A 14,514-nucleotide genomic window follows, 5' to 3' on the forward strand; every position below is an offset into this window, starting at 1 on the left:
TCTTAAATAATATTCTAAAAATTCAGAAAGTTTTAAAGTCAATTTTGCCAGTGAAAAGACATCACCTGATGCCAGATAGGAAACTTGGCAAGATACCAGATAGGAAACTTGGAAATAAAGGTTTTATCTCTTGAAACAATTTCACATACACACTAATTCTCACCCATCAACTTTTTCTTCTTCAGTTGAATTCGTGGCCCTGACAAACTCACTGTACTCTTGGCCCGGGTCATAGAGTTTGGCATTATCACAGAGAGACTGTAAATTGTTTGCAAGGGAGGCAGCCTGCAGGTGTTGCATCTGGAAGAGGTTAACTGTTACCTACGATCACAGACAAAAACAAAAGGCAAAATAACTCATGCTATAGAGAATGCTATGTAAATACACATTTATTTCAAGTGACAGCACCAAGAAAAAGGTCATACAGTGAAGAATTCAACAGTAAATATCCTTGAGAGCACACTATGCTGCCTGACTCTGTACAAGGTCTAAATCAGAAAAAAAAAAATTGGTTTTAATCCAATATCTAGGAGTAATCATTTCTGGCAAAACTGGTTTTAGTCTGAAAGGTTTAAAAACACAACCTCCTGCCCCTAATGGTTCACAATTTTAGGAGATGGGTGTGTTTTTGAGGATCCCCAGTTCTGTACTCATGGTCTGACCACAGTTATCTAAACTGAAAAACATGGGGAAAAAATTCCCAGTCAGAGCACTATTATTTTGACTTTCATTTTTTCAATCCTATAAAAATAGAAATGCTTTATACTTATAATGTGCCCCACATCACTCGGTTTTTATAATTAGGTACTATTTTGAATCTATTCAAAACACATTATTCCACTGAGTTTCTACAAATGCCTAAATATACTACTACTGCCACTTACAGTAACAACAGCAGCAGCTGGAGAGTGCTTACAATATGCCAGATCCATTCTGAGAGCTGTACACGAATTAACTACTCTCATGGTCACAAAAATCCAAGCTTTGGGTATATTACGGCAAATAAACAGGTGAGATCCCCAGCCTCATAAGAGTTTGCATTTTTCTTAGGGTGGTGTTGGAAAGAGAGGACAAATTAAGTAAAGAAGATAATTTCTGGTACTGAAAACCGCCATGAATACGATATAAGATTGTCAGGTTATGGAATATGACCAGGTGTGTGTTTGCAAAAGGGTACTTCTAACTTGACAGTTTGGTGAAGGACTCTCTGAAGAGGTAACATCTGAACTGAGACCTGATATAAAAAAGAGCCAGTGTGAAGTTTCAGGTAGAAGACCAATCCAGACAAATGGAAGAGGTAGTGCAAGGATCCTAGGGCAAAAGCGAGTAAGAAAGAACTTGTCACGCTCAAGAAACAGATGAAAGGCCAGTGTGGCGTTTCAGTTTGAGATGAAGCCAGAAAGGGAAGAAGTCATCTAAACCAAGGTAAGGGATCTGGATTTAAGTACAACAGGAAGCCAGTGGAGGGTTTTAAAGGGTGTTAAGAGCTATAGCATGATCTGATTTATTTTTCTAAATGCCACCCTGGCTCCTGTGTGGGAAATGTGAATGAATGCCAAATTTCGATTAGTTTAATGTTATTTCAAAGACTGCCATGTTTCCTCTTTGATCTCTCTTGATTATACCAGATGATATGTTGAACTTCTGATTAGCCTCTAAGTCCTCTCCAAGGTAGACAGGCATTCTCCAAGGATAGCTAAGAGTCCGCATAAATAGTATTGGAAAGTGCACATACCAGCATAGTTTGTTAGTGCCCTCCTTCAAGGAACATAGGAAATTCAAACCATGGATGGTAAAAAGTCCAGCAACTAGCTATAATCAGGAAAGTCTCCAGTTAATGGTAAACTGAACTTACTCTCTTGATCCTAAAGGTAACTGTATGATTCTTTTTAATACTTTTTAATAAGCTCTATGAATCTAGTTAGAAACATCAATAATTTAAAAAGCCAAATGCATATACTAGCACAATCGACTCACCTGCTGAATGTTTGTCTCTGGGTAGTTATTAATAAAAAAGACTTAAGCAATAATATATACTGGAAGACCAATCTTAAAATACTCTTTTTCCTTAAATGATTCAGCCTTTGCCCTTACCTAACAGAAACGCTAAAGATTGAGGTCCCCATGGGGTAGATCCTGTAGGACTTGCTGGGCATCTTAACTGGGGTGGCTCATAGGTACCTCAAAATTCATCATGCCTCTAAGATCATTTTGGCCCCCAAACCCTTCCTAAGTCAGGGACCTGGTCCTTTTCCTCTAGGTCCCCAATGTGTAGCACAATGTCCTAAGTGCTTTGTGAAGGGGAAATGACCAAATTAACAGTAGTAGAAAGTATTATCAAAGTTATACTGAAATTCTGCACATTTTCTGATACTGCTCACTCAACCATATAGGACTTCCAACTCTATGCCCAGCTTTCATCACCTACATCTAATTTTTAGCTCCTCCATGGGCACGAAGATTAGCACACATTCTTCTGAGACCTGCTGAAATAGAATATTCCATAATTTCAAATCAATGGGAAAAGTTTCTCCCATATAGATTAGCAATAATTTAAGAATTAATTTTTGTTCAATATAACCTTCTATCCTATATATTTTTTTATAAAAAAATAAATTTTTCTTGAATGCTCTTTAAAACAAAAGGAAAAACTCTTGTGCTAATGTTTCCCATTCTTCAAAGCCCATTAATCTGATTAGGTCTTTAGTGACTGACTTGGTCATTTCTCCTTCCTCTCAGTAATATAATTATGATCTACATCCCATACCCTTCAATACTTCATAATTCAAGACAATTTTGAATATTCAGGAGTAATTCTTGATGCTCATGATATAACTTACAATTTTGCTGAGACATGAAACTGATCTATGTTATCCTAAGATAGTGAGTGAACATAACTGAGTGTCTAGTGTCTTTATATCTCAAATGATTTTGTTTTTTCTGCAATGATATATGCAATAATATATCCTAGAGTGAAAATAAAATTCTTTTAAAAACAATTTGAGAGATGGTGTTACAAAATAAGTCACCAAAATCCCCCAATTCTGCTTCGATGGAGAAGAAAACAAAGAAATCTGAGAAAACTATGGCTCTCACCTAAGGAAAAACACCCACATTCAAGAACTGAATGTTGGATTTGGTATCTGCTTAGATCTGCATGTGAATGATGCCATACAAAATAAGTAAAACTGATTGATTAAACTGGCTCAAAAGAACCCTAACTAATAAGAAATTCTGCTCACAAATACAAAGAGGGAAACTTTCTATAAACTGTCTCTATATATTACACGCTGTAGTGATTTTCAGGTGTTGGAGATTTGTTTAAGCTCAGACAACTTTAACCTCAAAGTCTACTTCATATACTTCATAAGTACTATTCTCCAGTTTTTCAGATGTATTAATTCTCTCTCCCTAAATAAATGCTAAACTCTTGAGAGCAGGTATCTGTCTTATATGCCTTTTAAATAAATAACAGGCATTAATAAATACAGATGTTATATACAAAATTAAGTAACTTGTTTATATCACATCAAAACAAAAGAAATCATAACTGTTGGATCACTAAACAGCATCACTTTTTAAGAGGGAGGTAGACAAACTAGATTAAGCTCATGAGAGAACTCAAAACCATGGTACATGAAGAAAAGTAATCAGATTTGGGGGTGTTTGGTCTGGGGAAAAACATCCAGGGAGAGAAGGTAATAACTATCTTTAAATATTTAAAGTGCTATCTTGTGGAAGAGGGATTATATCAGTACAGTACAACTTGAAAGGTCCACAAGAAAATAGAATTTTTTTTTAAGCTCAATACAAACATCGTATTAATTTTGGAGTTGTTCAAACCCAGGCTGAGTAATCATTCAGCAAGACAGATAGTATTTAAGACCACAGGCTCTGAAGTCATTCAACCAGGTTCTAGCCTAGCTTTACAACCTACATGCTGGGTGACCTTGATATCAAGTTATTTATAACTTCTCTAAACATGTGTTTCAAAAAGGTTACTGTGCAAATAAATATTGTAGGGGATCTTGTTCAAAATACAGATTCTGATACCAAAAGTCTAGGCTGAAACCCAAGATTCTGCATTCCTCATAGGCTCTCAAAGGAATGAGAATGTGACTAGTCAAAGGAATACATTTTGAGAAAAAAAGGCTTCCTAAACTTTAGTTTCCTCATTAGTAAAATGGAGCTTAAAACAACTGTATTCACCTAATAGGACTTTGTGATAATTAAATGAGTTAATGACAGCAAAGAGCTTAATATGCTGGCAAGCACATAATCTTAGCTATCATTAGCTATCGCTTGAGGTGAAAAGGACTTGTTAAGGGTAAAAGGTTGGCTTAAATAACTTACATGGGAATTTTGAATCCTGGGATTTTGTAGTTCTTTTAAATAATTTTACTAAAATTGACTGTAAATTAACCACATATTAATCAGAATTTGGTAAATAAATGAAATACGATTTTAAACACCCAGAAACATTTTAAGGAAGGTTTCTGATTTAGCTGAAATAAGCTCACTTCCCAACAGTCTCTCACTGAATTTTCCTAAAAACTCTGGACAGAATGCATGTATTAGCTATCTGAGGGCTCTGAAAAGTAAATGGTAGCAGGCAGAATGTGGAAATAAACTACAAATCAAGGTATGACCAATTCACAGTATGCTTCCTGTTATTTTTTTTTCTGCTACTGTGTTTCCCAGACAATACACAGCTCCTACTCAAATACATGTGACTGAAAGAGTGGAGGAAATCCTTTGGTTTCTTTTGTATGTTTGTTTTCTCTCCTGCCCCAGCCCTCAAGCAAGCCCCAAGTCTTAAGATGAAGTCCTGTGGCAGTGGCAGTGATGGCAGTAACAGCAGAATAGACATCTAAAACTCTTCTCTATAAGCAGAGGGGAATTCTTCTCTATAAGCAGATGAATTGTGGTCTGAAGAATGAGGGGTCTGAAATTCCTGTTGTTTCTTTTTCTTTATCCTTCCCCTACTCAGCTCTTAAAGTGGCAGACTAGGTTGATACAACCAGAAGACCTAGAAGGGAGTCCTTAGGAGTTGAAGAGTGAACCTAGCTATATCAAATGCCTGCTACATTTTTTAAGAATCAACATTCAATACAGGTTATAAAGAAAACCCAGAGTCACACAAGGTAATATTGAAAATGTCTAGGATATCATCCAAAATTACTAGTCACACAAAGAACCAGGAAAATCTCAATAACTCACAAGAGAAAAGATAATAAACAGATAACAACACTGAGATGACTCAGCTATTTGAATTATCAGATAAAGACTTTAAAGCAGATATTATAATGGTTTCAAGAAATAAGGGCCAACAATATTAAAATGTGGAAAGACTGAAGTCTCAGCAGAGAATTGGAAGATATAAAAAAGAACTAAAAGGAAATTTTACTATTAAAAAACATAATATTTAAAACAAAAAATTTACTGGATTGACTGTATAGAAAAATGGAGATAAAGAAAAGAGTCAGTGAACTTGAAGGCAGATCAGTAGGACAACATAATCAAGAGGGAAAAAAAAAAAAGACTGGGAGAAACAAAAGTCCTACATTCCTGTGGGATAATAACAAAAGGTCTGACATTTGAGTCTTTAGATACTTAGAGGAAGAGGAGAGAGCATTATAAAAATATTTGAAGAAAAACAGCCCAAACTTTCTAAATATTGCAAGAGTCAAATTTGTGATTCAAGAAGTTCAGGGAACCCCAAACAAGAGAAACTCAACAAAATCCACACCCAAACACATTGTAATCAAAGTGTTAAAACCCAAAGATTAAGAAAAATTTTTGCAAACAGCCAAAAAACCCAAAAAACAAAACAAAAAAAAAACGCACTCCATATAGGGGAACACTGATTCAAATGACTATGGATTTCTCATAAGAAACTATGGATGCCAGAAGGCAGTGGAATAACATTTTTAAAGTGTTGAAAGAACTGAATTCTATATGCAGTGAAAATATCCTTCAAGAATTAAGATGAAATAAAGACATTCTCAGATTAAAGACAACCAAGAGAATTCATCACCAGCAGACCAATTATAAAAGAAATGGTAAAAGAATTTCTTTAGACAAAAGAGAAATGATACCAGAGAGAAGATGGAATCTCAAAGTGAAAGAATAATAACAGAATGGTAAATATCTGGGTAAATTTAAAGACTATTTTTCTTCTGTTAACTTCTCTAAAATATGAGACTTATGAAAACAAAAATTATAAGATTGAAGTTTTCAATGTATATAGATATAATACACATATATTAACTACAACCCAAAATGAGTAAAGGAACTTATATGGTGGTATACTTTTTACATTCCACTTGAACTTGGTAAAATATTAGTTCTAAGTAGACTGGAAAGTTATATCTATCTACCTATCTATCTATCTATCTATCTATCTATCTATCTATCTATCTATCTATCTACCTACCTACCTACCTACCTACCTATCTACATCCCTAGTGCAACCATTTAAACAAAAAACACTATACAAACAGATACAATCAAAGACCCAAAAGACAAATTAAAATGTATACAATTTAAATTTAGATAATCCTATTAGATAAATTAAAATCTAATTTTAATATACAAATAAAACAGATTAAATTAAATTTTTAATAGATAAATTAAATAGATCAACTAAAACATAATTCTAAAAAAATCAATTTATACAAAATAAGGCAGCAAAAGGGAAACAGATGAAGGGAAACATAAGGTACAAATAGAAAACAAAAAATAGTAGGCCTAAATCTGAACATATGGTTACATTAAATTTAAATGGTCTAAACATTTCACTTAAAAGATAGAGATTATCAAAATAGATTTTTAAAAAATCAACACTGAACAATATGCTTTATAAGAACTTCATTTAAAATATAATGATTAAGCTAAATGTAGAAGAATGGAAAACGATATACCATGCTAAAAATAATCAAGAGAAAACTTAAATACTTCTATCAATATTAAATAATGTAGACTAAAAGGAAAGGAAAATTACCAGGATAAAAAGAGGTATTTCATAAAGATAAAAGGACCAATTCACCAAGAATATATAACAATCATTAATGTATAAGCAACTGAGAGATTCAAAATATATAAAGCAAAAACTGATAGAATTAAAAATACATAGTATATTGAAAACTTCAAAACTCCTTTCTCGAGGAAAAAGATGGCGGCGAAGTAGAGAGACGTGGAGTGCATCCCTCTCCACAGATGCATTGGGAATGCACGGAAGGACGCAGTCATTCCCACAGAGAACCAGCTGAACACCAGCAGACGGCCTCGGACACCAGAAAGCACTGCGGGGAGCCCAACATAGCCGGTAGGGAAGCATCTACGAGGGCTCAAAGAGGGTGAAGCGGCGGAGCTGTGGCAGACGGGAGGGAGTGAGAAACATACGGAGGGTCCGCAGCGCAGCTCAGTGTTCCTGGACCGAGACATCGATCCGCGGCGGAACGGAGGGTCCAGGAGCGGGAGCGTGGGAACAGGAGAGCTGGTTCAGGGTGAGAAACATTGTTGCCGGTAGGGTGACGGACCGAGAGGACAGGAGGGAGGAGGTCCGCGGAGAGGAGTGCCGGTCCCTGAGAGCTGCCTGGCCATGATGGCGGCTGGAGGCTGCAGGTTCCCGGGCGGTGGGGAGGAGCCGCGCGCATAGCCTCTCCCTCTCTTTCGGTGCCTCTGCAACAGGCAGCGGAGAGACGCCCTGCGGGCCACCTAAGGCACTCAGGGATAACAAGCACCCTCAGGCGCTCGGGCGGGGCTAGATTAAAACTCCTTGCAACGCCAGCAGCAGGGAGGCTGCCGAGAGAAAAAAAAAAAACCAGCATCAAAAAGAAAAAACCCCGAGAGAGGCCCAACTCTAAGACTTTCTGTGTATGCCTGAGCCACCAGCGCCCTCTGCAACAGGCACCTCCAAGCCTGACTGAAGCAACAGTGCGCCACTGCTCACTCCCTCCCAGGAGAAGGAGCCACTATTGCACCCTCTCCCTCCCCACACACCGAGGCTTACAGAAGAACAAAAAAGGAACCTCTGCTGGTCACAGAATAACGCAAAAAAAAAAAAAAAAAAACCCAAGGCAAGGAGAAGGACACTTACAGCTGAGACGCTAAGGAAACAGAAATAGTAGTATCAATACCTATTGAACTGGTCCATTCGGGGATCAGTTCTGGATTTTTTTTTTTTTTTTTTTTTCCCCTCTCTCTCTCTTTTTTTTTTTTTTGATTTTTTTTTTGATTTATTAAATACGATCTTAGCCCTAAGGGATCTACAAGTTTTACAACATAATTTTTTAAGGATATTTTTTACTCTTTTTTTTTTTTTTTTTGCCTTTTTATATACTTCTATATCTAGCTAAGTTTTTGGTAGTACGGACAAAATATCTTTCATACTTTCCTTTCATCCCTTTCTTTTATACACTTCTATTCCTTTCTTTTTCTTTGCATATTTCCAACCACATTACGCTCTTCTGTTCCCCTTTCTTCCAGCCATTTTAAGTGTATTTTATCTTAACATACTTATAAGCAACACTACCGGTCTGCTCAGACTCCTTGCTCTATTCTTCAGATGATGCACTGCCTTGGTATTAATATTAGGCTTTTGTCTTTATCTTAGTTCTTAGTACAGTTGTCTAATTACATTCTGAGAATCTCCATTCTCCCTGGTGGTACTCCAGCTCATTTCTATATTTGATCCTAGCTTACAAAATCTCCCTGGATTGATGTTTGTATGTGTAGGGTGTTATTTGTTGTTTGTTTGCTTTTGCTTTTGTCTCTGATTTGTTCTGTTTCAGTTGTCAATTTCTGCTGGGTTTCTCTTTGAATATCTGATAGCACACTGGGGTTCTGTCAGGTCTTTCTAGAGCCTTATGTCCTAACGGATTCAGTAATTGTGTGTCTTATACATGTATGTGTTTCCTAGACTGAATATTCGTCTAATCCAATACTTGGACATTAGTCTGAGGCTTGGACAGTCTTCTATAAACACCTCTATCACCAGGACAAGCAACCCCAAAAGCTTGGACAACCATGAGGAAACAAAGAAACACCATGCAGGCAAAGGAGCAGGAAAAAAACCCACAAGACCAAATAAATGAGGAAGAAATAGGAAAAATGCCTGAAAAAGAATTTAGAGTAATGATAGTAAAAATGATACAAAATCTCGATAACAAAATAGAGAAAGTACAAGGAACAGTTCATAAGAACTCAGAAAAACAAACAGCAATGGATAACAAAATAACTGAAATTAAAAATACTCTAGATGCTCTAACCAGCAGAATGACTGAGGCAGAAGAACGAATAAGTGAGTTGGAAGATAGAATGGGAGAAATAAACACCACAGAGCAGGAAAAAGATAAAAAAATAAAAAGACTAGAAGACAGCCTCAGAGACCTCAGTGATAACCTTAAACGTACCAACATTCGAATTATAGGCATCCCAGAAGAAGAAGAAAACAAGAAAGGGTCTGAGAAAATATTTGAAGAGGTTAGAGTGGAAAACTTTCCCAACATGGGAAAGGAAATAATGAACCAAGTCCAAGAAGCACAGAGAGTCCCATACAGAAGAAACCCAAGGAGAAATACACCAAGACACATATTAATCAAACTAACGACAATTAAACACAAAGAAAAAATATTAAAAGCAGCAAGAGAAAAGCAACAAACAACATATAAGGGAAAACCCATCAGGATAACAGCTGACCTTTCTACAGAAACTCTGCAGGCCAGAAGGGAATGGCAGGATATACTGAAAGTCCTGAAAGAGAGAAACCTACAGCCAAGAATACTCTACCCAGCAAGAATCTCATTCAGATTTGAGGGAGAAATCAAAAGCTTTCCAGACAAGCAAAAGTGAAGAGAATTCAGCACCACCAAACCAGCCTTACAACAAGTGCTAAAGGAACTTCTCTAAGTAGGAAACACAAGAAAAGGAAAACACCTACAAATACAAACCCAAAACAAGTAAGAAAATGGTCATTGGAACACACATGTCAATAATCACTTTAAATGTAAATGGATTAAATGCTCCAACCAAAAGACACAGACTGGCTGAATGGATACCAAAACAAGACCCTTCTATATGCTGCCTACAAGAAACCCACTTCAGACCAAGGGATACATATAGACTGAAAGTAAAGGGATGGAAAAAGATATTCCATGCAAATGGAAGTCAGAAGAAAGCTGGAGTAGCAATACTCATATCAGACAAATTAGACTTGAAAGTAAAGACTATTAAAAGAGACAAGGAAGGGCACTACATAATGATCAAGGGATCCATCCAAGAAGAACATATCACAGTGGTAAATATCTATACCCCAATATAGGAGCACCTCAATACATAAGGCAAAAGCTAACAGCTATAAAAGGGGACATCGACAGTAACACAATTATAGTGGGAGACTTGAACACCCCACTTACATCAATGGACAGATCATCCAAACAGAAAATAAATAAAGACACACAAGCTTTAAATGACACATTAGACCATCTCGACTTAATTGATATTTATAGGACATTCCATCCAAAAACGACAGACTACACTTTCTTCTCAAGTGCACACGGAACATTTTCCAGGATAGATCACATCTAGGGTCACAAATCAAACCTCAGCAAATTCAAGAAAATTGAAATCATATCAAGCATCTTCTCAGACCACAACGCCATGAGACTAGATATCAATTACAGGAAAAAAACTGTAAAAAATACAAACACATGGAGGCTAAACAATTCACTCTTAAACAACCAAGGAATCACTACAGAAATCAAAGAGGAAATCAAAAAATATCTAGAAACAAATGACAACGAAAACACAACAACCCAAAACCTATGGGACGCAGCAAAAGCAGTTCTAAGAGGGAAGTTTATAGCAATACAGTCCTACCTTAAGAAACAAGAAAATGATCGAATAAACAACCTAACCTTACACCTCAAACAACTAGAGAAAGAAGAACAAAGAAACCCCAAAGTGAGCCGAAGGAAAGAAATCATAAAGATCAGAGCAGAAATAAATGAAAAAGAAAGGAAAGAAACCATAAGAAAAATAAATAAAACTAAAAGCTGGTTCTTTGAGAAGATTAACAAAATTGATAAACCATTAGCCAGACTCATCAAGAAAAAAAGGGAGAAGATGCAAATCAACAGAATTAGAAATGAAAAAGGAGAAGTCACAACGGACACCTCAGAAATACAAAACATCATGAGAGACTACTACAAGCAACTATATGCCAATCAATTGGATAACCTGGAAGAAATGGATACATTCTTAGAAAAATACAATCTTCCAAGACTGAACCAGGAAGAAATAGAAACCATGAACAGACCAATCACAAGTACAGAAATTGAGGCAGTGATTAAAAATCTCCCAACACACAAAAGCCCAGGACCAGATGGATTCACAGGCGAATTCTATCAAACATTTCGAGAAGAGTTAACACCTATCCTTCTCAAACTCTTCCAAAATATTGCAGAAGGCGGAGCACTCCCAAACTCATTCTATGAGGCTACCATCACCCTGATACCAAAACCAGGCAAAGATGTCACAAAAAAAGAAAACTACAGACCAATATCACTGATGAATATAGATGCAAAAATCCTCAACAAAATACTGGCTAACAGACTGCAACAGCACATTAAAAAAATCATACACCAAGATCAAGTGGGGTTTATCCCTGGGATGCAAGGATTCTTCAATATATGCAAATCAATCAACGTGATACATCATATCAACAAATTGAAGGATAAAAACCATATGATCATTTCAATAGATGCAGAAAAAGCTTTTGACAAAGTTCAACACCCATTTATGATAAAAGCTCTCCAGAAAATGGGCATAGAAGGAAATTACCTCAACATCATAAAAGCCATATATGACAAACCAAAAGCCAACATTGTTCTCAATGGAGAAAAACTGGAAGAATTCCCTCTAAGAACAGGAACAAGACAAGGGTGTCCACTCTCACCACTGTTATTCAACATAGTTTTGGAAGTGTTAGCCACAGAAAGCAGAGAAGAAAAAGAAATTAAAGGAATCCAAATTGGAAAAGAAGAAGTAAAATTATCACTCTTTGCAGATGACATGATACTATATATAGAAAACCCTAAAGACTCTACCAGAAAACTGCTAGCACTCATTGATGAGTTTAGTAAAGTAGCAGGATACAAAATTAATGCACAGAAATCTCTTGCATTCCTATACACTAACAACGGAAGAGCAGAAAGAGAAATTAAGGAAACTCTCCCATTCACCATTGCAACAAAAAGAATCAAATACCTAGGAATAAACCTGCCTAAGGAGGCAAAAGATCTGTATGCAGAAAACTTTAAGACATTGATGAAAGAAATCAAAGATGACACAAACAGATGGAGGGACATACCATGTTCCTGGATTGGAAGAATCAACATCGTGAAAATGACTGTACTACCCAAAGCAATTTACAGATTTAATGCAATCCCGATCAGATTACCAATGGCATTTTTCACAGAACTAGAGCAAGAAATCTTACGATTTGTATGGAAATGCAAAAGACCCCGAATAGCCAAAGCAATCTTGAGAAGGAAAAATGGAGTTGGTGGAATCAGGCTTCCTGACTTCAAACTATACTACAAGGCCACAGTGATCAAGACAGTATGGTACTGGCACAAAAAGAGAAAGGACGATCAATGGAATAGAATAGAGAACTCAGAAGTAAGCCCAAACACATATGGGCACCTTATCTTTGACAAAGGAGGCACGAGTATACAATGGAAAAAAGACAGCCTCTTCAATAAGTGGTGCTGGGAAAACTGGACAGCAACATGTCAAAGAATGAAATTAGAACACTTCCTAACACCATACACAAAAAGAAACTCCAAATGGATTAAAGACCTACATGTAAGGCCAGACACTATCAAACTCCTAGAGGAAAACATAGGCAGAACACTCTTTGACATACATCAAAGCGCCATCCTTTTTGACCCACCTCCTAGAATCATGGAAATAAAATCAAGAATAAACAAATGGGACCTCATGAAACTTAAAAGCTTTTGCACAGCAAAAGAAACCATAAATAAAACTAAAAGGCAACCCTCAGAATGGGAAAAAATAATTGCCTATGAAACAACGGACAAAGGATTAACCTCCAAAATATACAAGCAGCTCATGCAGCTTAATACCAAAAAAGCAAATAACCCAATCCACAAATGGGCAGAAGACCTAAATAGACATTTCTCCAAAGAAGACATACAGATGGCCAACAAACACATGAAAAGATGCTCAACATCACTCATCATCAGAGAAATGCAAGTCAAAGCCACAATGAGGTATCACCTCACACCAATCAGAATGGCCATCATCACAAAGTCTGGAAACAACAAATGTTGGAGAGGGTGTGGAGAAAAGGGAACTCTCTTGCACTGTTGGTGGGACTGTAAGTTGGTACAGCCACTATGGAAAACAATTTGGAGGTTCCTTAAAAAACTACAAATAGAACTACCATATGATCCAGTCATCCCACTCCTGGGCATATACCCAAAGAAAACCATAATCCGAAAAGAAACTTGTACCATAATGTTTATTGCAGCACTCTTTACAATAGCCAGGACATGGAAGCAACCTAAATGCCCATCAACAAATGAATGGATACAGAAGATGTGGCATATATATACAATGGAATATTACTCAGCTATAAAAAGGGATGAGATGGAGCTATATGTCATGAGGTGGATAGAACTACAATCTGTCATACAGAGTGAAGTAAGTCAGAAAGAGACGGACAAATATTGTATGCTAACTCACATATACGGAATCTAAAAATGGTACTGATGAACTCAGTGACAAGAACAAGGAAGCAGATACAGAGAATGGACTGGAGAACTCGAGGTATGGGAGGGGGCGGGGGGTGAAGGCGAAACTGAGAAGAAGCGAGAGAGTAGCACAGACATATATATACTACCAACTGTAAAATAGTCAGTGGGAAGTTGTTGTATAACAAAGGGAGTCCAACTCGAGGATGGAAGATGCCTTAGAGGACTGGGGCAGGGAGGGTGGGGGGGATTCGGGGGGGGGGGCGTCAAGGAAGGGAGGGAATATGGGGATATGCGTATAAAAACAGTTGATTGAACCTGGTGTACCCCCAAAAAAAAAATTAAATTAAATTAAATTTAAAAAAAAAAAAAAAACTCCTTTCTCAATAATTGACAGAAATAAAAACTAAATCATCAAGGATTTAGAAGAAATAAGTAACACCATAAACCAAGAGGAACTAATTGACATTTACAGAATATTCCAGCCAACAACAGCAGAATATATACATTCTTTCAAGTGCACACATGCAACAGTCACCAACATAGACCAGATCCTGGGTCATAAAGCAAACCATAACAAATTTAATAGAATTAAAATCATACAAAGTATTTCTTTCACCATAACAGAATTAAACTAGAAATCATTATCAGGAAGATATTCAGAAAATCCTCAAATAATTAGAAATTAAACAACAAGCTTCTACAATATCCACCAGTAAAATATGAAGTCTCA

General features: G+C 36.6%; 1 protein-coding gene across 8 annotated transcripts in view; it reads right to left on the reverse strand.

Moving 5' to 3' along the window:
• Positions 1-14,514, reverse strand: part of ARHGAP29 (Rho GTPase activating protein 29) — a 91,160-nt gene that overhangs the window by 15,484 nt on the left and 61,162 nt on the right. For all 8 annotated transcript variants that reach the window (XM_057717958.1, XM_057718014.1, XM_057717988.1 and 5 more), the window contains one exon: positions 164-321. In XM_057717958.1, the coding sequence (XP_057573941.1) occupies positions 164-321 (158 nt within the window). The remainder of the gene's footprint in view (positions 1-163; positions 322-14,514) is intronic.

This window comes from Hippopotamus amphibius, chromosome 1 (assembly GCF_030028045.1).
Source record: "Hippopotamus amphibius kiboko isolate mHipAmp2 chromosome 1, mHipAmp2.hap2, whole genome shotgun sequence".
Lineage (NCBI taxonomy): Eukaryota > Metazoa > Chordata > Mammalia > Artiodactyla > Hippopotamidae > Hippopotamus > Hippopotamus amphibius.